Source organism: Erythrolamprus reginae, chromosome 2 (genome assembly GCF_031021105.1).
Source record: "Erythrolamprus reginae isolate rEryReg1 chromosome 2, rEryReg1.hap1, whole genome shotgun sequence".
Lineage (NCBI taxonomy): Eukaryota > Metazoa > Chordata > Lepidosauria > Squamata > Dipsadidae > Erythrolamprus > Erythrolamprus reginae.
In genome coordinates, this window is record NC_091951.1 from 67411751 (window position 1) to 67438679 (window position 26929).

General features: G+C 39.9%; 1 protein-coding gene across 2 annotated transcripts in view; it reads left to right on the plus strand.

The window, feature by feature from the left end:
• The first annotated feature begins 2675 nt into the window (after window positions 1-2675).
• The window catches only part of EDEM1 (ER degradation enhancing alpha-mannosidase like protein 1), a 28471-nt gene continuing 4217 nt past the window's right edge, over window positions 2676-26929 (plus strand). Inside the window, exons 1-11 of one of the 2 annotated variants that reach the window (XM_070738268.1) lie at window positions 2676-3313; window positions 7311-7383; window positions 9783-9886; window positions 11763-11934; window positions 12318-12501; window positions 16767-16941; window positions 18185-18305; window positions 19256-19426; window positions 20357-20430; window positions 21104-21200; window positions 26657-26842. In XM_070738268.1, the coding sequence (XP_070594369.1) occupies window positions 2853-3313; window positions 7311-7383; window positions 9783-9886; window positions 11763-11934; window positions 12318-12501; window positions 16767-16941; window positions 18185-18305; window positions 19256-19426; window positions 20357-20430; window positions 21104-21200; window positions 26657-26842 (1818 nt within the window). In that variant the 5' untranslated portion in view covers window positions 2676-2852. The remainder of the gene's footprint in view (window positions 3314-7310; window positions 7384-9782; window positions 9887-11762; window positions 11935-12317; window positions 12502-16766; window positions 16942-18184; window positions 18306-19255; window positions 19427-20356; window positions 20431-21103; window positions 21201-26656; window positions 26843-26929) is intronic. The other variant, XR_011557943.1, reaches the window with a different exon arrangement.

A 26929-nucleotide genomic window follows, 5' to 3' on the forward strand; every position in this document is an offset into this window, starting at 1 on the left:
GTCAGTCTAATATCACCACAAGGAGACTTAGCAGAAAAGGCAAACTAATAGTGGGTTCTGAATTAGTCTGCTACTGGTTCGTTAACGTGCTTATGCACGCATGTTTGCAGTCACAGCTTCTGTGCATGTGCAGAAACGTCCAGGGTGAGTGAGCAAAGCCTCCCACTGCTGCTGCTACCGATTCTAAGAACAGGTCCGAAACAGGAGCAATCCACCACTGATGAAAACTATCATGAATTTTTAATTTCACATTGTAGCAAAATAATGTGTCAGGCCTGTTCCAGCTTGGATATTCGTGATTCCATTTGTAGTGAGAAGTATACTTTTACTGAAGCCAAATAGCAAAGCCAGATCTGAGCATTTTGGGCACAACTAAGTTAACTTTTTCTTCTCCCAGGCCCTCCCCACCTTGATCATCTTGGTGGTGTCCAATAAATTCAAACTAGGTGTTTTGATAACACAGATCTACAAAAAAAAATTTGTTTTTTGTAATCATCACAGTTGACCTTGTACTTTTCTGAATCATTTTTTGTTCTGATTTCAAAAATGTATATATACTGCTCAAAAAATTAAAGGGAACACTCAAATAATACATTGTTGTGAGCCGCCCCGAGTCTTCGGAGAGGGGCGGCATACAAATCTAAGTAATAAATAAATCCTAGATCTGAATGAAATATTCTCATTAAATACTTTGTTCTGTACAAAGTTGAACATGCATAACAGCATGTGAAATTGATTACCAGTCAGTGTTGCTTCCTGTGGAGTTTGATTTCACAGAAGTTTGATTTACCTGGAGTTATATTATGTTGTTTAAGTATCCTCCTTTATTTTTTTGAGCAGTGTAGTTTTTCTGTAGCAGGTGTCGTTTCCATGGAGCAGTCTCATTATTATAAGGTATAGGAAATATACTGGTGACATTAATCTGATATGTAATCTACATATCAGAAAAAAATGCTTGACCTTACAAAACAGTTTTTATTGAACCATCTCATGTATTCATAACCATGTTTTATGTATCCACAATCATGTTTATATTTTTTCTGTAATCCTATATATATGCTTGACAAAATAAATTAAAACAGATGAAATAAAAACATGTCCAAAGAGGATGGACTCAATTACATTAAATTAAATTAAATTAGAGGATGGACTCAATTAAACTCGACTGCAGGAATACAACTTTAGTAACCAAGTAATTGAAGCATGGAACTCACTACCAGACTCTGTAGTATCATCACTTAACTCCCAAAACTTCACCCTTAGATTATCCACTGTTGATCTCTCTCAATTTTTAAGAGGTTAGTAAGGGGTGTGCATAAATGCACCAGAGTGCCTTCTGTCCCCAAGCCTAATGTTTCTTTTACCAGTACAGTGGTACCTCTACTTAAGAACTTTTCTAGATAAGAACTGGGTGTTCAAGATTTTTTTTGCCTCTACTTAAGAACCATTATCTACTTAGGAACCTGAGCCTGGAAAAAAAATTCAGGAAATTTGAGAGCGGCACGAAGGCCAGTTTCTGCCATTCCCTCTTTAATCCAGGCCATCTCGGGCTTTTCTGGGCTGCCAGAGGAGCCTTTTTGTGGTGCTTAAGGAGGCTTTGGCAGTCCAGAGCGAACGAAGCATTTTCCTTTTTCTGGTGCTTGGACAGGGAATAAACCTCTGCCAGCGCCCAGAGAAAAGAAACACTCCCTTCGCTCTGGGCAGCCGAGGAGTCACCCCAGCAAAGGAAAGGTGCCGGCTACAAAGCGAACGAGCAAGAGGAGAGGGGAGCCCTTCAGCATGGGAAGGAAGAGGCAGCAGGTAGCAGCAGCAGCTAGTGTACAGAAGGCAGTGCATGGGAGGCAGCCTTGCGCCGGGTGTATTGGAGGCGCATGCTCCTCCTCGCAGCCTCAGAGTCCCTTTTTTTTTTAGCCTTAAAGTTTTAGATTTTTTTTTATTCCCCTCTCCTCACCTTCTTCCTTTGGCAACGACTCTCCTCCTCCTCCCACCCAAATTCGGAGCTTTTATTTCTTTCCTAATGGGTTTGCATGGATTATTTGCTTTTACATTAATTCCTATGAGAAAAATTGCTTCTACTTAAGAATGTGGTCATGGAAGGAATTAAGTTCTTAAGTAGAGGTACCACTGTATTATAGCGATGGATGCACCCTCCTAAAACCTGAAGGGTCAGGTTAGGGATACATGTCTAAAAGAAATTACCCACGTGGTTGGCAACGGCTTGATGGCAACCAATCAGAAAATGATTAGTGTAGTGAAAACACAAAAATCACGGAAATAAGTGGCAAAGCCTTTAACTGGCTTTGGGGAGAAGGATTGTAAATCTCGCCCCCTCCCGGCGACCCCGCGGCCTGAAAGGCCAGCCAATCTCCAAGCTTTCAAAGATCCAGCGATATCGCTCCGCCCCAAAACCTAATCTATTTTTTCTGATTGGCTAAGGCGGCAAAATAATCGCAGCGCGCCACATCAACTCTTCCTTTAGCGGAAGCCCTTCCTACGCGCGCTCGGCGGCGACAATCGCCCTTCGCTGACGTCATTTTCACCCGTCCACTCTTTCAGTCGGAAGCCTATCGGGAAGTTTTTGACAGGCAAATCCAAAGGCGTTCTTTGCCAAAGTGTCGCAATGTTTCCTTTCCGCTCTCCGCCCGCGGCCGTATGTCACACCCTTGGCTCTTAAAGGAGACGCGTCGTCCTTTGGGGGCCGAGGCGGAGTTGGAGGAGGCGCGGCGCGGCTTCGCTTTCTTTGCCCCCGCCCGCGCTTCCCCAGGCGCGGAGCGTTCTGAGCACAACTTCCGCGAGAAGTATGCGCGTGAGAGGAGAGCGCGGAGGCTGTGGCGGCTGCGACTCCTCCGACCATGCAATGGCGGTCGTTGGTGTTGGCGCTGCTGGCCCTGAGGCTGGCCGGGCAGGCCCTCCTGTGGCTGGCGGGGCCCAGCTTCGGCTTCTACCAGCAGCGCCTCCGCGCCTTTTCCTGCGGCAACCCGGCCAAGGAAGGAGACTCCACCGGCTCGCGGTGCCTCAAAGCCCCTCATTGGGCCTCTTTCTTGGGGCGAGCATGGGGAGGCGATAACGGCGGCGGCGGGGAAAGCCCCAGCCCCGCCGCTGCTCCTTCCTCTTGGTCCCGTCGCAGCGGCGTCGACGACGAGTATGAGCAGCGCTACAACCGGGCTTTCCCCTCTCAGCTCCGGGACCAGTTGCGCGACGCCGCCCGCAGCATGTTCTCTTTCGGCTACGACAACTACATGGCCCATGCTTTCCCTCAGGACGAGCTGAACCCCATCCACTGCCGGGGCCGCGGGCCCGATCGAGCTGACCCGTAAGTTGCCACGGTGGGCTCGGAGGCGTTGAAGGGGAACCGAGAAAGAGGTGGCCGCTTTGGCTCTCGCTTTTCTCCAGCCCCGGGACGTCGTGGGGGAAAAAAAACAGGCTTTGGGTTAGTAGCATCCTAGAGGAGGTAGCTGCCTCCTTGCCTGTAAGTTAAATGGACAGTGACGGTCTGTGATACGGTAATTTAGAGATTCGGCTTTTAAAAGAAAGCTAATTCACTCCCGGGTTATGTGAGGACCGATAGGTACATTGAAAGTACATTTTCAAAAGATAAGAATAGCTTTTAATCCTTTGGGTTCAGCCGTCTCTCAGTCATTAATGTCTTTCCCAGTTCATTACTATTCATTGCATACATAAGAATAATTATAAAATGTCCTGATGTAGGGGGTTTAACAATAACAGTAAAAGTCCCCAGTAGTACCTGTGAAGGTAGTGCAAGATTCTTAGGATGTGAACAGATGAAAGGTTACGATAGTGATAATAAAACATGATTATTGTTTACTGAAGCAATCCACTACTTTGCCACCCTCTTACTAGACAGCCTCAAAGTAGTTGGAATGCTTCAGTAAACAATAATCATGTTGTATTATCACTATCTAACCTTTCATCTGTTCATATCCTGCAATCATGACTTAATGGAGTCTTTTTCAAATATCTTTTCTTTGTTGGATTTTATAGTCCAGCGATTGACTTATTGTGACCATATTTTGCATGTTGTTTATAGTGCTAAAGGTTCTTGACCTTCTTGAAAATTGCATAAGGGTTGCTTCATTCCTCCCAAGAGGAATCTTAGGTGTAAATACCAAGCTTCCTGCTTTGAAAGGACTAATAATTTCTTTGTATGCCTGTCTCTTACAGCCACGTATATCAACTTCAGATTGCTTCTGAATAGTTGCACGCAAATGGTGTGTTGCAGTTTCTAGATTAAAAAAATGTAAGAGGACATGTCTCATTACATGTAGTTTTGGGCAAGTTGATGTAAAAGCAAGTTTTATGAGGTCTTAAAAATAGTGTACTGTTTTCTAAATAATACCAAACTGAGAATAAAAACTCTGATGGATAATTCTATCTAATCTTCTCTTAGAATTGCTAACCATAGAAATAATAAATAATATTTTGGGGAGCAATAGGCCATTCTTACTATATTTCCCAACAATGGGGATAGAGTATGTGTATAAAATCCATCGTAACCATAGGCTGTGTAAATTACTTGAAATAATACAGCAAAACCATGAGTAAAGCATTCATGATTTAAGTATTGGGTTTGCCAGAGGTTTGTGTTAACAGCTGTTCCTGTGAGTACATTCATAGAAGTCATCTTTGTGGAAACTGCTCAATTGAAGCAAATTTCTAGAAAATGTGTATTGCTCTAATGAAAAATAGCTATTGATAGTTGCTAGTTCAGTACAGTATACGCTTATTTTCCATGGCTATGTAATTCTTTTTGAAAGTGATTTTAAAATTAGATTTTGTAGTTTAAAGGACACAAGTATGTTTTTGACAATCCTGAATGCCTCTCTACTTCAATGGATGTTTCTAAACTTTGCTAGATGATACATGAGAATAGGACATTCTTTTTTAAAATTCCATAATACCTTTTTCTCTACTTTTAGCAGCTGTAAAATCTTTTTCATAATATTGGCAATTAACTTTGCATTTTTCATTTTACATGTGTACTAGTATTATAATGCATATAATATTGGCAACCTTTTTTAGTGTCTCTTCTGGTGTTCCCTATATCAAATTTACATACACAATAGCCACAATAGTTTTCATTGTGTTATGTAACACATTCCTAAAGAACTTTAATCAAATTGGTACAATGTTAATTTTTCCTTCCTTGTGTATTCCATTGTATTTTGTAACAGTGATATTCATTTACAATTTTATTTACAATTTTTAAATATTCTTCTGAAACCACATGTTATTTTTTGCTTTTAGTAATCTTAAAACATGAAAGCCATCAGCAAATGTAGCCCTCTCACTATTCATCCTTCAGAGAAGTTTCATGAACAGCTTAAAAAGTACTGGACCCAATACAGGCCATTATTAGTTGAAGTTATCTGTAAAATAAAAAAGCACATCAGTTGCTCTTTTTTTCCTTATATAAGCTATGAATTCCCAGATTCCTAAATATTTTTAATAGTTTCTAAATAGAAAATATTGGCAAAATGGCAGTTTCTCTAATAAAACGATTTTTATGGAAACAGTATATATCTAGAACCAGCTGTCATCTGACACAAATGGTTACATATATAAATAATGTGAGGTTGACTTTCATATTTGGTCTGAAAAAAGATTTTTGGAATTTGAAAAGAGCTGTTAATTCAAATTTATACATTTTCATAGTACACTTGATTTTATTAAGAATTCTTCAAAAATGTGGCTGTTTATTAGGAGTGCATTTTGTCAGTATAAATTTCCACTTCTATTAGAAATAAAGTAAAATAATTGATATTATGCATGCTATTCTTGTAAATATTATAATTGTGGCTATTTTCAAACATATGTGCTATTAAGAAGTACAGTTCTTTGACTTCTGTAATCATTCCAAATAACCTAAATTAATCTGATTATGCGATTAGCCATTTTATTGCAATTAGCCTAACACATTAGGCAGGTAACATGTGTGCGCATGTGTGAATATAATGGCATATGTTGGGAAATATCTGTGTAATTTCAATTTTTCGCAGATTAGGTTTATATAATCTTGTATTTTTAACAGTGTTTCTGGTGTTATTAGAATAATGAAACATTAAAGTAAATATTAAAAATTTCAAAATAGCAAACTATCATTTTGGTTATTTTTTTCTAGATATGTATAAAATCCCCAGTGTTCTTGGATGACAGTTTTTTTTAGGATATTTCTATATTTTTCATTGAATTATCATAAGCTGTAGTTCAGTTTTTTAAAAATCATAAATAATTAATTATAGATCATTTGGTTAAATCCAGAGAAATACATTCCATTTCTTGAAAAAAAGAATATTTAAATATGATGAAATATGTTGTTTATAACTGCAAAACAGTTATTCTTAATCATTAATATTTAAAAAGAAAGTGTTTGCTGTACTGTATTAAAGTAATAAATGAGGCTTTTTGCAAAATATAATTGATATCAAGGCTGTATGATATTTACATTAATTTTCACTTTAGAAAATTTACTTACAAGGCCACAACAGCTTTTATTTTTGTCATTTATAGCTGTCCCTGCAGCTCCAAGCTTGAGCAATTACATAAATATTTCATATTTTCTAAAATCATGTAATCATGTACTGTAGTTCGGAACAGTGCAAAAAGTCTTAGGCCACTTTGTAGAGAAAAAATCTCCCATATCTAGAGAACTTAATATGCATTTTTAAAGGAACTCTTAATAAGATGCTATTTGGGCTGAGTGATGGCTTTTTACTTCTGCTATTGCTACAGCAAAAACACGATTTATGGATGTGCTGTAAAATGTGTCCAATTCGAGCCCACTTTTTCCGTAGGTCATTTTATCTAAAATCACCTTGTGTAGAGTCCAATACTTAATATACTGGGCTACATTAGTTGTGATATAAATAATAGATTATTGTTTAAAATACCATCTGTATCCAGTTTCTAAAATCAGATTTGCTGAATCTACTGTAATTGACTTAAATAATCCTTTTAATGATATTAAAACAACAGTGGACACAAGTGCCAACTATTTTAGTCTTTAAATTTCATGCCATGATATTCCAAACATATCATGACATGAAACTTTATAGTTTGTCTATAAAGTAAATAAAGGTGGAATAAGAGTCAAATAAACTATGAAAGTATTAGGTTTAAGCTATGTAGTTGCAGCTGCAATCTTTTATGCCCTTATATAAGAATATTTCCCTTAAAACTCTTTAGGATGTTCTTCCAGTTAATGGTATGTAGACTATATTATTTAAAATTTACCTAAGTGAATTAAGTCTTTTAAAATTTGGTTGAACTAACTCTAATGAAATTTATTTCAGTTCAAATCTGAATATCAATGATGTCCTGGGAAACTACTCGCTTACTCTGATTGATGCATTGGATACCCTAGCAGTGAGTTAAATCTTTTTTTTTTTTTTAATTTCTGAAAGGAAAAAACAAGTATTATCAGAAAAATATATGTCAGTCAGTTTTGTATGTCCCTCAGTTTTGTAATCTCGAGAATTGCTAAAGAAGATTTTTCTAGACCAATATTAACAGCAGTTCTGATCTTACAAGATTATGAGAGGATTCTTTTCTTTAACCTGTAGTAGGGAGGGATCTTTTTTCCTTTCATGCTTGGCTTGAGAAGTAGGCTTAAGCAGGAAGAGGTTCTTTACTGCATGGCACAGATTTAAGGAGTAGAGACGTTTGTAGCCATCACAAATTTTACAATTAAAAATGTTTTGACACAGAAGTACTGTTATTATTATTAGGTAGTTTTACATTTTAACTAATTAGGTTGTTTAGTACTTTAAAAGTATTAAATATAGTTTAATATATTGTTTTTCTATCCCATGTTACGTTCCTTGCTAGCAGGGGTAGAGGAGAAATTATTTCAGTTCATTTTTTAAGGTAAAGCTAATCATTTTATGTTTCTCAACTAAGCCACATTTAGTATTTTACATTAATAGATTTCCAGGTTTTGTGACGGAGCTATGTGAACCAAAATAATAGATCAAAATATTTCTCATAAAGAAATATGTAGTTGTAATAGCAAAACCATAGTGGCCCTTGGTATTTGTAGTTCCATGGCCCATGACTTTGTTTATCTATCATTGCTAAAAAGACACCATATTTTGAAAATTGTGGTAAAAGTTTTCAGTTAACTGCAGTTTTGCATGGTTGTCTTTCTTTTTTAGTAATAGTCTTCCAATATTTGAGGCATTGTTAACAGAGAAGAGGGAGTCAACCTATTCACCTAGGCACCTGAGGGCAGGACAGGAAGTAACAGATGAGAGCTTTATCAAAGAGAGAGTCAACCAAGCATTAAGGAGAAGTTTCTAAGAGTAAGAACAATAAATCAGCGGAATAGAAGTTGTAGATGCTCCACCACTGGAGGGTTTTAAGAAGAGATCGAACATCCATTTGTCCAGACTTGTATAGGGCAGGGGTCTCCAACCTTGGCAACTTTAACACTTGTGGACTTCAACTCCCAGAGTTCCTCAACCAGCTTTGCTGGCTGAGGAACTCTGGGAGTTGAAATCCGTAAGTATTAAAGTTGCCAAGGTTGGAAACCCCTGGTATAGAGTTTCCTGCTTATGGTCCCTTCCAACTCTGTTATGTAATTCTGAAAAATGACAGAAAGGCGTTGCATGCACTGTATATAAAATATATATTTTCAGGGTTTCATTATCCATGGTTCTTTGGCTGGAATAAGATCACACATAAGAAGGACCGTTTAATTATTAAATTGAATGTTGTTTATAGAAGCATTAAGTAAAATAACATACAAAGTTCATGTTTTAGAGCAAATATTCATAACTGCATAATTTTTGTAGGTGTGGACTTTTTATATTTTAAGAAAGCATAATGATGCAGAGATTCATTAGGGAAAGAAAGCACTTAAAATTGGAAAAGTGAATTGAAATTGACAGATTTTTCCAGTTCTTCAATTAAATCATATTGAAATCATTGATTTTATTGCAAGCTTATAATTTGACTTTTTTAATCTCAATGTTGTTAGTTAGGCTGTTCTAGTTGTGTGCCTATCACTAAATATTTTATCATGTTATTAAATGCTTTTAAAATACCTGTTATGCAATTGATACTGCTTTCTCCCCCTATCTTCCTGCCTCTCCCATCCTTCTCTTCTTTTGCTAGTTAAAAGTTAAAACAGTTTTTGTAAATTAACACTTGGTTCCTCTCTCTTTTTGTTTTAACCTAGTGTGTCCACTATTATCTGTAACAGTATCATAAAAAATTGTGTCTTCTTGATAATAAAAATATATCATAAAATACTTTATAGAAAATCTTAATAATAAAAATATAGATTATTTAATATAGATTGAACGATTGCTTAATGATCCTTCAAAGTTATGTCGGAAACAAAAAATCCTCAAAGTTACAACTGTTGCATCATCCCCAGAGTGATGTGATTGCATTCCAGGCATTGCATTGTTTGATGGTTATGTGATGGAGTTTTGTGACCTTTTTTGCCATTTTTTCACACACACAAAATTAATTGGATAAAGCTAGATTAGGATTTACCACATGGTTTACTTAATTTAGTTAAAACCATTTGCTTAATGGTCATGTGATTTCTTTTATTGTCACCATAAAATAGAATCCTATCATGTAGTAACTTGACTTATCGAAGAAAGTTCTGGGCTTAATTGTGGTCATAAGAGTGGATTGCTTTTATATTTATATGACATAAAACTGCAGATACTTACATTAATTTTTCAAATTTAACAATTTTGGTATAAAAATGCGTGGAGAGTTTTTTCAGATCATTTCTCTTTTTCTTAAAGGTAATGGGAAATTCTTCAGAATTTCGGAAAGCAGTGAAACTTGTGATAGACACAGTAACATTTGACACAGATTCAACTGTCCAAGTCTTTGAGGCAACGATTAGGTAGGATATTGCTGAAATTTGTCAACACTGAATGTGAATAATACCTTCAAGAAACTCTGAAACAATATGTACTCTGCTTTCTGTAACTGATGAGATTCACTTTATCAGTGTCATAAAATAATAAATTTAAAGTAATTCATATTATGATTTAATAACTTGGGTATAAAATTAATAATTTATAAATTATAATTTGACTAGTTCTTTTAATGCAACTGCTCATCAAAATCATAATAAAATTTTGCTCTCCTTTTTGGCTCAGTCTTACCCAATAAGATGCAGGATTAAGGGACAAAGTCAAAACTTTATGATTAAGAAATACAGTGGAACCTCGACATACGAGCAGCTCTACTTACGAGCTACTCGAGATAAGAGCTGGGAGGGGAGCGACATTTTTGTTCGCCTCCCGAGCTCACATTCGGGATACGAGCGCCAAGGAGCTGTCTCCTGAAGCCGAACGCTAACTTCCGTGTTCGGCTTCAGGAGACAGCTCCTTGGCGCTCGTATCCCGCGTGTTTTAAAAGGTTGCAGCCTGCCTCGGGGGCTCGCTGGGGTGCTGGCAAGCCCCCCAGGCCGGCTGCAACCTTTTAAAACACGCGCGCCACTTCGCAGCTGTCTCCTGAAGCCGAACGCTAACTTCCGCGTTCGGCTTCAGGAGACAGCTGCGAAGCGGCGCGGGTGTTTTAAAACGTGGCAGCCGGCCTGGGGGGCTCGGGGGGGAATCCCCCGAACCCCCCAGGCCGGCTGCGACGTTTTAAAACACCCGCGCCGCTTCGCAGCTGTCTCCTGAAGCCAAACGCTAACTTCCGCGTTCGGCGGCAGCGGTTGTTTTTGTTGTTGCACGGATTAATTGACTTTACATTGTTTCCTATGGGAAACAATGTTTCGTCATACGAGCGTTCCGACTTACGAGCCTCCTTCCGGAACTAATTAGTCTCGTAAGTCGGGGTTCTACTGTACTTGTTTTGAATTGATTTAAATCTCCAAGGATGCATGAATTACATTAATAACTATTGAAGTACCTTATTGATATTCTGCCTGAACTTTTACATAATCTTTGAGAAATCTTGGAAAATGAGCAAAGCCAATGTAGTTGTTTACCTTCAAAAAGGAGATAAGGAAATGGAAGAATGATTCTTGTAGATGAAACAATATCTGGGTCAGATTTATTAGGCTTTAAACTGAATCCTATAAGAGTAGAAGTAGAAACCCTGAGGTAAGCACCACTGATAAACACTTTTATATTATAGAAAATGAAAGCTTAAATATCATTTTAAGCCACTCCCCTCAAAAAAGTAATATGAAAAAGAACATGGACTCATAAGGCATGAACTGTGAATGGTACAATTTGTAAGACAAAATAATACAAGGGGAGAGAAATTGCACTGTGTGATTAGAAGTATTGATTCTCAGAAATAAATATTAATGAACATGTAATGCTGTCAAGAGCAATTATGCTACAAATAAGATGAACAAATTAAAACAATACTGCAGATGTAAGTTCTTCCAAAATTGACTTGCAGTTCTTTCAAAAAGCTATCATTTGTAGCAATGGGAGACTTCAATTGTTCTGATATAATTTCAAGTCAATTCTATCAAATATTATCTTTCTAGCAGATCCCTGATTTGTTGGTGACGGCATGTTCCATCAGAGGATGGGGAAAGACATAAGAAATTTAAGGGTGTTTCTATTGCTCTATCATACTTTTCTGTCTTTAAAAATGATTATTGCTGTGTTGAAATCTACTAATATAGACTATACATACATTGCCTTCTAATATGTGTGATCATAAGGTTGATCATAATTCTCTTATTTCTGTTATTACTATAATTTTTACAGTTGTTATTTAAAATAATAACTGATATCATTTCTTTTTAGGGTTTTGGGAAGTCTGCTTTCAGCCCACATAATAATTACAGATACCAGACAGCCTTTTGGTGACATGACTATTAAGGGATATGATGATGAACTGTTGCATATGGCTCATGACCTGGCAGTAAGGTTATTACCTGCCTTTGAGAATACCAAAACTGGAATTCCTTATCCAAGGGTATGTATAGACAATTGCCCATTTTCAGGCAAAGGAAATTGAGTATTTTAATCCAAGGTGTAACATGTTAAATATTTGAATTTAACTTTGTCTTTAAAAATGTTCTCTGTGTATACTTTTTCCTCCCAGTGCTTCTAGAAGCTCAAGCTGAATGTGCCACTACCATTGTTTTAATATATTTTGGAATGCAGATTTTGTAGTAAATATACTGAATGAGCTGTTTTTTCCTCAAATATTTCAGTGTGCTGATTTCTTGATGGCTACATACTGACATGATCGAGATATTTCTTCAAGATAATTTCTCACTAACTTTGAAACTTTGAAATGTAGTAATACAGCTGATTCTTTACTAAGCTTGCTTATAAACCTTCATATCTTTGCAGGTGAACTTAAGGACAGGAGTGCCTTCTGGAAGCAATAATGAGACTTGCACTGCAGGGGCTGGATCATTACTGGTGGAATTTGGAATTCTTAGTCGGCTTCTTGGAGATTCAACTTTTGAGTGGGTTGCCCGTCGAGCTGTAAAAGCCCTCTGGAATTTAAGGAGCAATGACACTGGATTACTAGGTACTATCTTTTTTCCTGAAATTCATTCATATGACTTTTTAATATACTTATCTTGATAGCTGATAGTATTCATATTGATATGAGAGCAGAATCTTTTGCCACTGAATTACCATATATACTTGAGTATAAGTCGAGTTTTTCAGCACCAAAAATGTACTGAAAAATCCAACCTCGACTTATACTCGAGTCACTGATGGCACTCGGGCGCTGCAATGGTCCTACAAGGGCATGGAACCATTCTGACGTTCGAAATGAAGCTGCGCGCAGCTTCAGCTGACTGGCGGCAGTCACTTCCAGGATTACCGGTCTTGGCTCTCCCTTTTTTCCCTGCTGCTGCACTCCTTACTTTTTCCCTGTTTCCTCCTTCCTGGCCTTGGCGAGCTTCCCTCTTTCCTCACGCGGCCACCTCCCGAGGCCAGGAAGGAGGAGAGGAAAAAGGTGAGGAGCACATAGACAGCGGCAACAGCAGCAGCAGGGGAAAAAAGGAGAGCCCAACCGCGCTGCACCAAAGCTGTCTATTCCCACCAGTAACCCTGTGGCTGGTGGCAGGTCCTCGGAGACGGGCTCGCCCAGGCTCTGAAGCACCACCGCCGCTGCTCTCGCCATGGAAAGGCAGCCAAGGGAAAAGTCACTGCCGCCACTGTCTCCACTTTGCTGCTGGTGCGAGGTGGAGCCGCGGGGATGGATGGGGTGTCGGGCATTGGCCGAGGAGCTTTTTGGCCTGCCAGGAGGGCTCCTCAGCTGAGGGGAAAAGTCTGGCAGGTCCTGGGAGCCTGCCCTTTCGCTTAGCAACCCTAGCAACCCAATTTCCTACTCAGCCCCCGCAGGGAGGAGAAACCGCTTGGATCCTCCAAAGGGGCACCCCAAACAAAGCACGGAGTGGAGGCTTGGAAAGTTTATACGCACACGAAGAGAGGGGCGCGAGAGCGCGGTGACACACACACATACACACAGGCAGACACACAGACACAGACAGAGTTGGAAGGGTTATTGATAGCTCTGGCTAAGGATTGCCCTCTTGCCTCTCTCCCCTCCTTCTCCGGCCCTAAGGGGGCTTTGTGGAAGCAGCCAGCTGCACCCTGTTGCCTGTCTATCGTGCTTGGATGGGCTCAGAAAAGCCCTTTCCCCTCCCTCACAAGCCCGCCGCCCGGCCGGGTCTCCGGATTGCAGCAAGCAGACCATTTCGCCGATTCCTCTGCCTCTGCGGCGGCCAACGCCAGAACTGCTTGGCTGAGAGGGGGGCGTTTCTGGGCAGGCGGGTTGGGAGGTTTCTGAACTGGATGGATGTGCGGCATTTATCTGGGAGGGAGGCTTTTCATGGCATAGGCTGGATTCTGGGAGTTGAGGTCTACATAGCTTATAGTGGCTAAGATTGAGAAACGCTATCCTAGAGCAGGGGTCGCCAACCTTGGCAACTTTAAGACTTGTGGACTTCAGTTCCCAGAGTTCCTCAGTCAGCAAAGCAAATATATGTGTAATCTGATTTATACTGTTGAGTTTTATTGTATACTGATCTTTGATGGCAATAAAAATAATTAAGAAATACACAGGATAGGAAATCCTCTTTCTACTTAAACTACATCTAGAAAAGAAGGAAGCATGAGACATGGAGATGTTGTTTGTCTTAAATACAGAGACTTGTTTAACTAGCACTATGCCAGATGAGAACTGTCTTTTCCTGTCAGAACAGCTCATAGGTGCAAAAGAGATGATGCAATCTTCAGCAATTCTTAACTGTCCATCCTGATGTAGATAGCTGATAAATAGCTCATCTAGATCTGAAGTCTTTTGTGGCTCATTGTTGGGGGTGTTTTTGCTCTGGGATTCCCTAAGGACAGGGTGTGTGTACAACCCACTCCTTAAGTCAGGTTGCCATAAATGAGTCTTGGAGTATCATGCAATAGAAAGTAAACCATAGATATGTATAATGTTCTGAAATACACATCTAAAGGTAGAACTATATTTTTCCTAGTTCTCAGCAAATCATATTTTTCTGTCTTAAATTGATTGATTGATAAAGCAAATTAATAATTAACTGTAAAGGTTTCTAATTGGATTGTTTTTTTTTAAAGCTTCATTTGCAATCCTTTAAAAGTGGCTCTCAACCTTTCTAATGACATGACCCCTTAATACAGTTTCTCATGTTGTGATGACCCCCAACCATAAGTCTAATGCCAATTCTCCCAACAGAGCTTTAAGCTGATTGGCAGGAAGGTCAGAGGGACACACCCACTGTAAACGCCTGATTGGTTGGATTGTAAAAATATGTTCCAAGGCACCAGAATAGAAGCTTTAATTCCTAGTACCATGGGAAATGTGTCTTTTCCCAGGGCCTTAGGGACTCCTGTGAAATGTCTCTTCGACCCCCAAAGGGGCCCCGACACCCAGGTTGAGAACCACTGCAAATAGGCTTTCTACTCATCTATATCCATTGACTAAAGAAACATAGTGATTGTATAGAAGTTTTTCTAAGTTGACAGAGAAAGTTGATATAAAATGGCAATCTTTTAAAATGATTTATTGCCTTCCCTTCCCAGGAGGTTGAGTTGTGTGTGATTGACTGTAAATAATTGTAGAAGTGAGAATTATCCATCTGTACATGGAAGCTTTTGCTGACTTAGATGCTTATCAATGAAGTGCATAAATTAGATGTAATCCAATGTTAATGCAGCTTTGAATTTGGTTATAGATTTGTTTTCTGATAATATTGGCAATTGTACAGATCAAAATCTCTAGTGTGATGTTATTGACGTGATGCCTACTAGGTTTGCTGTTTATGTGCAATAATACATTCTGTAAAGTTCTCCTTTATTTTAAAGCAAAACCTATGAAACAGCCATAACTCATTTATTCTGTCTCTTAAAATAATATTAGTATTACTTTTAAATGCTGTATAAATACATTAAGAAGATTGGATTACATTCTTTATGTGGTGAATTATCTGCAAATTTTAATTTAAAATAGTAAAGTCATAATTGCCTTTTAGTCACAGATAAATATATTAATAGAGAATAAGGATTGTTATTTGGCCATGTATATTGCACTTCATATATTTGAATAAAGTGAATAAGGTGTTTGCTTATCCAAAAGTAATCATATTTGAATATTTTGCATCTTGTAATTTTATTGTACTCAAAATTATTATTTTTAATATTTAGGTCCTGTGTGAATTTCCATAAATACCATATTTTTCAGAGTATAATATGTATCTTTTTACCCCCCAAAGAGGTACACCAAATGTAGACCCATCCAGCCACCCCCTCCCTTTGGCCTTTGTCTCCCAGTAATTTACCTCCTTGCAGCAAACAGAACAGAGCCTGTATAGCCAGGCAACTGATTGTCAGCTATCTGAGATTCAGCTGATTGAAGCTGCAGGCAGGCCAGGTACTAAAACTGAAAGTGAAACTAAAGCTGCAAGGAGGCAAATTGCTGGGAGGAAGAAGTAGAATTTTATTTTCTTGTACTAATCAATCTGCTGAAACTGGATGCAAGTAGGTAAGTTAAGAACTATAAATGTCTGTAGACTGTTCAAATTATTAGACTTATTTTTTTAAAGACTGATTTATTATTGTTCTAGACAACTTAACAAAATAAAGAAGCTTTTTAAAATAAATGCTTGATCTGAAGAGGCCCAGTTCTTTTAAATAGCAGAGAATAATGTATACTTCCAGAAAGCCACATCAATTTTAACAGCATCTGTACAAGTATAGTCCGAAATGTAACAGTGTCCTATTTTAGTATTAGGATAAGGCAGCTGACTTAGTCATGTTTGGAGTAGATCTATTTAAATAATTTGGAAGAGTTAGTGTGACTACATTTAAGAAAACTTTCTGGCATTAATATACTACCATAATGTACATTTCTCCAATTCTTTGCTATTTCTATGGGTCAGGCATACATGCACATACAGTGCATATAATCTGTGTTGTTTGCTGGGAGGCAAATTGTTGGGCGGCAGAGGCAAAATTTTCCCCCTCGTTTTCCTCCACCAAAACTAAGGTGTGCCTTATACTCCGAAAAATATGGTATATGTTCTTTAATTAATGTATTATTGTACAAACATGGTTATGATTTGTTTTCACTTGTTGTGAGCCGCCCCAAGTCTTCGGAGAGGGGCGGCATACAAATCCAAATAATAAAATAATAATAAAAATAATAAATTTTATTCTCTCTTGAGAGTTGTTTAACTGGATTATGATTCAGATATGTGCGTTTACATTTAAATAATATTTTCCTTTCTCCCTTTCTCTTTTCTTATTTCATAGGTAATGTTGTGAATATTCAAACTGGCCATTGGGTAGGAAAACAAAGTGGCTTAGGAGCAGGCTTAGATTCATTTTATGAATATCTTTTGAAATCATACATCCTCTTTGGAGAAAAAGAAGATTTAGAGATGTTCAATGATGTTTATCAGAGTATTCAGAACTATTTAAGGCGAGGGTATGTGAATTATGGGTGCTATTTTTAACTTGTTATAACACTGGCGAGCAAGTTTGATATAGTGACTAAAGCATCAGACTAGAAACTGGGAGACCATGCATTCTAGTCCTGCCTTAGGTCCAAATTCATCTGGGTGGTCTTGAGCATGTTACTCACTTTTAGAAGAAGATAACAACTTGCATAAATCTTGCCTACCAGCAAGATGTGGTTCCATACCATGCTTTTGGCTAGGTTGGGACAGCTGCAGGGTCAGGTGTCTTAGGGACCTCTGGCAGGAGATATGAAACCACTGAGTTTCAGCATGGCAAATAGCTCCAGACCCATGTGATTCTAGACCTGTTGCCTTCTTGCAATGTTGGTTGCAGGGCAGCAAAATGGCAGAAATGGGGGAGGGGGGGAATAGGCAATTGAGTGGCAGAGAATTAAAATATATACCATTTGATAACTTCTTCAAACTATTGAATATGTATGCTTGTGGACATAGTGTAGTGATAGTGAACCTTTTAGGCACAGAATGCCCAAACCGCACGCGTGTATGCCCAAACTGAAAGGAGTATGCACATGTATGCAAGCGCAGACATGCACACATACATGCACAGGTATGCACACGCATGGATGTTTATGCGCAGACATGTGTGGACATGCCCGTGCATGCGCAGCAGAGACCTGAAGACTAGCTGGCCAGCAGGAAGCAGGACATTCCAACAACGGCAGCGTGGATCTTTTTCTTTTGTGAGCTTCTGTTTCGTCATTTGCAGGGAAACAGAAGCTCATGAAAAAAATGGCAGAGATCTGACTGGGCCGACGGCATGTGTGTCAGCAGAGAGATCTGAGTGCCACCTCTGGCATGCGTGCCATAGATTTGCCATCACAGATATAGTGCCTTGGATTAGGACTTGATGTCCAATTGCCCCAGTTTTCAGAACAGAGATTTTAATACCTATTTATTAAATACACTAACAACAATAATAGTAATTTAACTTGCCGGTGACTTGACTGTTAGTGATTCTGGGAAAGAAATTACAGACAAAATAATAAAATATATAAGATGAAGATTAAAAGATGTCAATCATAATGAAATGAGTCACTCCCCGCTGGTGATATCTGGGTAATTGTTCTCTGTAACGAATTGCATGCCATTTGATCATAGGAACTAAAATTATGGTTAATTCAAATAATTGAATAATAGTTTCTCGCTTTTCCTCAAATATTGGTATGAAACATTGTATATCATTTTTCATAGGAGGGAAGCCTGCAATGAAGGTGAAGGAGACCCACCTCTTTATGTTAATGTTAATATGTTTAGTGGGCAGCTGATGAACACCTGGATTGATTCTCTTCAAGCTTTTTTTCCTGGACTTCAGGTATTTGTTCTGTGGTGGAGAGAAAATAAAAAAAAATTAGAATATATATATACTGTATATATATCCAATTGATATATATACAATATATATACATCAGGAATTCTCAATTGGTGTGGAAGTGGTTGGGAATTGATTAGAACAGACTGCAAGCTTGTGTGGAAAAGGGAACCCAAGCCCATTTTCTTACCTAGTACTTTGAAGCCGTTAGATGTCCCTAGGGAATGTCATGGTGCTTCTCACCAGGTTATTTAATTTCAAGATGCTTTTAAAAATAAAAAATAAATAATAATAATAATAATAATAATAATAATAATAATAATTATTATTATTATTATTATTATTTAGATTTGTATGCCGCCACCCCTCCAAGGACTCGGAGCGGCTCACAACAAGAAAAAACAGTACAAATCCAATATTTAAAAAACAGTTTAAAACCCTTAACATAAAAACAATCATACATCTCATGCAGACCATACATAAAGTGGAAATGGCCCACGGGAATCAATTTCCCCATGCCTGACGACAGAGGTGGGTTTTGAGGAGTTTGCGAAAGGCAAGGAGGGTGGGGGCAGTCCTAATCTCTGGGGGGAGTTGATTCCAGAGGGTCGGGGCCGCCACAGAGAAGGCTCTTCCCCTGGGTCTCGCCAGATAACATTGTTTTGTCGACGGGACCCGGAGAAGGCCAACTCTGTGAGATCTAACTGGTCACTGGGATTCGTGCCTCCCATCAGTGCAAATAAATCATGATATTGCTTTATTTATTTACATAAAGAAAACAGTATACAGATGTCTCAGAGTGTTTAATAGGTACAGTGGTGCTTTCTTGCTTTAGGATGAAATGATAACCCTAACCCTGAGTCAAAATAAAGAGTATTGTGCATTCCATCTTAATAAAATCTGCAACTATTAAATGTAATGTAGAAAGTTTTATTTTGGTTACTTTGCTTTAGGTTTTAAAAGGTGATGTAGAAGATGCCATTTGCCTTCATGCATTTTATTATGCAATATGGAAACGATATGGTGCTCTTCCAGAGAGATACAATTGGCAGTTACAAGCACCTGATGTTCTCTTCTATCCTCTAAGACCTGAATTAGTAGAATCTACGTATCTCCTGTATCAGGTATTTTACATTTTTTTCAAAGCATGATATTGAAATACAATAAGTTCATTAAATATAAAAGTCTGTATGTCTGTTGAGATGTGACCTTTTGTACATTTTAGAATGGGCTCTCAGCTGTTTTTTTAAAAAAAAAAAAGTATTCAAGTCTTTGATAGACCAGAATAGACCAGCACTTGAAAATAGTGTGTAGAGAATTAGAAAGCTAATTGTAGAAATTTCAGCATGAAGCCTTTCTGTACTGTTAGCTCTGTGATCAGTACTGTTATCTCTATCTTTCCTGGTTAGTGAAAAATGCGAGGGCAGTGATGGGAGGCTAGAGGTGACTGTCGGAAAATATATCCTCAAGTTAAGAGTTGTTCCCCTGTTCTAAAATAAAAATTATGTGGCCCAACTATTTGGATAATTATCAACTATTGTCCACTCTTCTCTTTTTTAGGGAAGATTACCAAGCAGGTTGCAGGCTGGATTAGATGAATTATTTTTAGTTGAAATTCAGGCATGGGTGTGAAGTTGAAACCCATGTTCTTTTGATTAACTTTAATTGGACCAGAACAGTATGAATTCAAATCTCCTGATGCTTTTCAACTTTACAATGGTTTTTGTTATTACTGAACATAATATTCTTTAGAATGCCCTTGAACTGAAAGGGTTGGAAGTAGGTGGCACTCTATTGTCAAAGATGTTCCTGTGAACCATTATAGAGGCTGTGTTATAGTATTGCTTGTAATATGTTTGTGCAATTTTCTACTGTTTCTTCAGCTTCTCTGCACAGTATGCACTTTCATTTGGTGATTTTCAGTTCTGGCCTCAATTACATTAGTTCAGATAGCTTGCTCTTGGAACAACCAAAATCAAGCTTCATTTTCTTTTTTTAATGTCATTGTTATCATATAGCCCCATTTCTTAGATTTATTTCCTTTATTTCATTAGGCCACAAAGAACCCTTTTTATCTTCATGTAGGAATGGATATTCTTCAGAGTCTGGAAAAGTATACTAAAGCCAAGTAAGGTTTTATTATAAATTACTAAATCCTTGCAGAACCAAGCTGTGTTGCTGTGACATAATTCAAACATATATACCTTCTTAATGTTGACCTAACAATTGGAGTTGAAATCCCGTGTGTTCTTACAAAAAAATAAGTCCTACTAATTTAATGTTGAGTGAATATGTAGAATTGCATAAGTGTTTTATTAGAAACTCTGATACTGTGTTTCCCCAAAAATAAAACACTATCTTATTTTCTTTGGACCCCAAAATATGGCCTTGGCTTTGTTATTGTGGGTGGGGTGTATTATTTTGGGGGTGCAGAAGGTGGCGCGCATGGGATTGGATGCCTTGATGCCACCATTAACTCCCCTCTTTGTTCTACCAGCCAAGCATCCCTTGATATTTCTGATGCATAGGTTTCACAGAGAATATGAAGTTTTGTGAGATTTTTGTTCATTTTCCCCCAACTCAATTAGAAATTTCTGAGAGAAACTGAAAAGGCTTCAGTTGTTGCAGTATCTCTGTTCTCAAAAGAGACAATAGTTCTGTTTCTTTTCTTTGTCGTGTTGAATCTCTGGTCTGGCTTTGTAAAATTGAGAGCTCTTTATAAAATGTCGTAATTTTTTAGACCTTCGCTATGGAGGTTGAAGCTAAGAAGAGGGTGCAAAGTGTTCAATTCTGTTTTTCAGATGTGGTTATGCTACTCTTCACCATGTTATAGAGAAATCCAAAGAAGATCGGATGGAAAGTTTTTTTCTCAGTGAAACATGTAAATATTTGTTTTTGGTATGTATCTTCATAGTATGTATTTTTTTCTTTAAAACACTTTATTTACTAGAATTGCAATTAGGAACACATTTTTGTTATAGTAAAATAAAGTTTAACATTTCTCTGTATTTTAAGTATGTTATTAAGATGGTAAACCAAGAATTTGCATTGTAAATACTTTTAATGGAACTTTGCTGTCTGATATACACTATTACTTGATATACATTCCCTCCATTCAAGAACTATTGAACTACACCATTGACCAATGCCCTGTGCATCCCATATCTGGAACTGTATCCTAAGTGTAGAGAATCCAGACAATTTGTTTTGTACAAATACCCTCTACCCATTTTCTCTAAAACCTTTCCTAAAAAGAGAAGGTTGATATGGCTGAATAGAGAGATGACTCTTCAATTACAGGTATACATTCTCGCAAATCCAGGCAATCACACCATTCCTTGCTGCCTGAAAGAAACATAGAGGATAAAAATCCAAGTGACTGAGCTCACAGTGGAGAATTCTGCCCTCTTCATCAAGTTCTTTGAATCCTGGTCACCTCGCAAGATTCTGTTCCAATTACTTAACTTAGAATGACACTACTGTCACCCCGTCGTCGGGGGGATGACACCCCGTCGTCGGGGGGACTACTGAGACTACTGAAACGGGGGCCATGGTGCAGGCCTGGAGCCAGAGAGACTATTGCGAGGGGAGATGCCACCCAGGAAGAACAGCGAGCAGTGGAAGGCAATTGAAACAAACGACAAGAAAAAAGAAGAACATAAGGTTGAGGAAGTTGGGGGAAACAATAATTAAACCATATGGACTTGGACTGGGGATGCTGGTCAGTGGTCAGGGCCAGCACTTTGGTGATCTTTTTCCCCAGAAACCTGGAAAATTGCTAAGTGGACAATTATATAAAATCTTGAGCCATTTACCTAGACTTTGGTACCACCTTGCTATTGACTATTTAAGAACTACTGACTGGCTCCTTTTTTCTTCTATATTTTTCTATATTTTTAATACATCTTAATACATTTTATTCTTAGCTATTTTTATATTTTTATATTTTTATTTGTTTAATATTTAACTAACTAATTAATTAACTGGAAATTGCATTTTTTTTTACATATTTATTAGTGTTTTTACTGTTTTAACTGTTATAAATTTAATCTATTTTTAGTATTGGGGGTTCAAAATTTAAATGGATGACTGGGACAGAATTACTTGTGTGCATGGGCTGAATGGCCGGTATGATTGGGATGACTGGGGTGGGTGGGGTCACGGTATGGATGAGATGAATGGTGGGAGTATGAATGGTAGATTTGGCCCACCTGACGCTCAAGAGGCGGGAGGGGATGGGGCATCGATCACTGGGGTGGCAGAGGGTCGGAATATTCCTGTGTTGCTGGGGAGAGGCAGATATGGCGGGGGCCGCGGAGTTAGCCGTTCCAGGGGAACGAGGGACCGTTGCTTAATAACGATCCCTTGTTCTGGCTCCGTGAGCCCAATCTTGGGTACTGGTGATGAGTGTAACTCTGGCCCTGGACTCAGGTTGCTGCTGCTTAATGCCAGGTCGGTGGTAAACAAAGCTCTCCTCATCCGGGATCTGATCCTGGATGAGGAGGCCGACCTGGCATGTATTACTGAAACCTGGCTGGGCCCAGAGGGAGGTGTTCCTCTCTCTGAAATTTGCCCAGCTGGGTTTCAGATATGGCATCAACCTCGACCCCAGGGAAGGGGGGGAGGAGTGGCTATTATAGCCAGGGAGAGCCTTTGCCTACGTGGACTCATTGCTCCGGAAATTGCGGGTTGCGAGTCACTCTTGATGAGGTTGGACCTAGGGGTTCAGGTGGGCTTATTTCTCACGTACCTGCCTCCCAGCTGCGTGTCAAAAGCCCTGCCTGTGCTACTTGAGGAGGTAGCCGGGTTGGCGGTGGAGTTCCCCAGACTTATTGTCTTGGGGGACTTCAACCTGCCGTCACTCGGTGAAACCTCTGGGTTGGCACAGGAGTTCATGGCCACCATGACAGCCATGGACCTGACTCAAGTAGTACGGGGTCCGACTCATGAGGGGGGGCACGCACCCGACATGGTATTCCTTTCCGAGCAACTGAGTAATGGTCTGAGACTAAGGGGCTTAGAAGCAGTGCCTTTGTCATGGTCAGACCATTTTCTACTACGGCTTGACTTCCTGGCTCCAATCCTTCCCCGCAGGGAGGCGGAACCAATTAAGATGTTCCGCCCCAGACGCCTGATGGACCCAGAGGGCTTTCAGACGGCGCTTGGGGTTATACCAGAGGCACTTGTCCACAGTTCGGCAGAGTCTCTTGCGAAAGCCTGGAACGAGGCTGCAGCAGAGGCCCTTGACCGGATTGCGCCTTTGCGACCTCTCCGTGGCGCTAGACCCCGTAGAACTCCATGGTTCAACGAGGAGCTCCGGGAGTTGAAACGCCAGAAGAGACGTCTAGAGAAGCGATGGAGGAAGAGTAGGTCTGAATCTGATCGAACACTTGTAAGAGCTTTTATTAAGACTTACAAAGTGGCGCTCAAGGCGGCAAGATGCGCGTACCATGCCGCCTTGATTGCATCAGCGGAATCCCGCCCGGCCGCTCTGTTTAGGGTGACCCGCTCCCTTCTTAATCAGGGGGGAGTTGGGGAGCCCTTGCAGAGTAGTGCCGAGGACTTTAACTCGTTTTTCGCTGATAAAGTCGCTCGGATTCGGGCCGACCTCGACTCCAATTGTATAGCAGAGTCGACTGACAACGAGTCAGTCGAGGTGACTGGGGCACGTACTTGTCCACCTGTCTGGGAAGAGTTTGATCTGGTGACACCTGATGAAGTGGACAAGGCCATTGGAGCTGTGAGTTCCGCCACCTGTTTACTGGATCCGTGTCCCTCCTGGTTGGTCTCGGCCAGCAGGGAGGTGACACGGAGCTGGGCCCAGGAGATTACCAACGCTTCCTTGGGGAGGGGAGTTTTTCCATCACTCTATAAAGAAGCGCTTGTGCGCCCCCTCCTCAAGAAGCCCTCCCTGGACCCAGCTGTGCTTAATAACTACCGTCCAGTCTCCAACCTTCCCTTTATGGGGAAGGTTGTTGAGAAGGTGGTGGCACTCCAGCTCCAGCGGTCCTTGGAAGAAGCCGATTATCTAGGTCCCCAGCAGTCGGGTTTCAGGCCCGGTTACAGCACGGAAACCGCTTTGGTCGCGTTGATGGATGATCTCTGGCGGGCCTGGGACAGGGGTTTATCCTCTGTCCTGGTGCTCCTTGACCTCTCAGCGGCTTTCGATACCATCGACCATGGTATCCTTCTGCGCCGGCTGGAGGGGTTGGGAGTGGGAGGCACTGTTCTTCAGTGGTTCTCCTCCTACCTCTCTGGCCGGTTGCAGTCGGTGTTAGTGGGGGGACAGAGGTCGACTCCTAGGTCTCTCCCTTGTGGAGTGCCTCAGGGGTCGGTCCTCTCCCCCCTGCTATTTAACATCTACATGAAACCGCTGGGTGAGATCATCCAAGGACATGGGGTGAGGTATCATCAATATGCCGATGATACCCAGCTTTACATCTCCACCCCATGCCCAGTCAACGAAGCGGTGGAAGTGATGTGCTGGTGCCTGGAGGCTGTTGGGGCCTGGATGGGTGTCAACAGACTCAAACTCAACCCGGATAAGACGGAGTGGCTGTGGGTTTTGCCTCCCAAGGACAACTCCATCTGTCCGTCCATTACCCTGGGGGGGGGGAATTATTGACCCCCTCAGAGAGGGTCCGCAACTTGGGCGTCCTCCTCGATCCACAGCTCACATTAGAACAACATCTCGCAGCTGTGGCGAGGGGGACGTTTGCCCAGGTTCGCCTGGTGCACCAGTTGCGGCCCTATCTGGACCGGGACTCACTGCTCACAGTCACTCATGCCCTCATCACCTCGAGGTTCGACTACTGTAATGCTCTCTACATGGGGCTACCTTTGAAAAGTGTTCGGAAACTCCAGATCGTGCAGAATGCAGCTGCGAGAGCAGTCATGTATACCCATGTTTCACCATCACTCCGCAGTCTGCACTGGCTGCCGATCAGTTTCCGGTCACAATTCAAAGTGTTGGTTATGACCTTTAAAGCCCTTAATGGCACTGGATCAGAATATCTCCGAGACCGCCTCCTGCCGCACGAATCCCAGCGACCAATTAGGTCCCACAGAGTGGGCCTTGTCCGGGTCCCGTCAACTAAGCAATGTCGGTTGGCGGGCCCCAGGGGAAGAGCCTTCTCTGTGGCGGCACCGGCCCTCTGGAACCAACTCCCCCCAGAGATTAGAACTGCCCCTACTCTTCCTGCCTTCCGCAAACTTCTTAAAACCCACCTTTGCCGTCAGGCATGGGGGAATTGAAACATCCCCCCCCCTGGGCACGTTAAATTTATATATGGTATGCTTGTGTGTGAGTCTGTTAGTTTGTGGGGTTTTTTAAATCTTTAAAATTTTAAATTGTTGATTACTTATGATTTGTCTTTTACATGTTGTGAGCCGCCCCGAGTCTTCGGAGAGGGGCGGCATACAAATCCAAGTAATAAATAAATAAATAATAAATAAATAAATAATATGATAATAATGCTACAACATACTTCCTTGACATCATTTCCCATGGCATCCATCTGGATATCTAAAAAGATTGAGAATTGGGCTATGTTCTGTAGTTCTGAAAATTGGTGGGTCTAGTTGAAATTAGAGAGAACTAATTAATCCAATGGTTCCCTGGAGCAATGGTTACTTAATGTTTTTATAAAATCTCTGGGAAAAGTAAAATCTTTATTTAGAGATGAGATCCCATGAATATGAAGATATTTGTATCTACTTTTAAGCTGAGCAGGAGTTACTAAGGTTATTCTGCCCTAGTGTTTGGAAGCTGCAAAGTTCTGGATGGGACAAAACAGGCTGCAATTGAATCCCAGTAACAACACATACTGGTTGTTTGCCTAGAAAAAAGCTAGTTGGGACAAATTGAGAGCAGGAAGTGACTTTGAAAATAGGTAGTTTCAGTATTATTTTATTTATTGAGTTAGTTCCATTTGTATGCCGCCCAACTCTCTAAAGACTCTGGGCGGCTCACAACCAAAAAGAACAAAACATACATTATTAATACTAAAACATCTAAAAAGAAAAACAATTTAAAAACAATTTAAAATCCAAACTAAGTAGTTTCTCTCTCCCTGGGGAATATGATTATGTATTGCATCTGCAGCCCCATCTTTTCACAGAACAATAAAAAAATCTTTGAAAGAACATTTGGAAGTAAAGAGCAATTTTGTGTATTTTTTAGTTCCTGTGTGGTTTTGTTCTTTGCTTATTACAATATTATTATTGTATCATGAGGTATTTATGAGTTTTTGATCTCCCATAGCCTCTGGAATGAAATGAGATATAAATATTTAAAAATAAATAATAATATCCTCACACTTGGAGTATTACATTTATATATTCTTAAATTTCAGCTGTTTGATGAAGAAAATCCTGTGCACAAATCAGGTAATAAGTACATGTTTACCACAGAAGGACACATAGTATCACTGGATAAGCGCCTTCGTGTTTCAGTAGGGCAAAATACCTCTCCTCAGGAGCAGAAGAAGCCTGGAAAGATAAAGCCAAGTGAACTAAAAGCAAACAACTCCATTTCTAATGTAAGTATAGGCCAATGTCTTACATAGTTTGGATCTAGATATTTGGTACAGCAGTTGTCTGATAAACGTTTTAATATGCCTAAATAT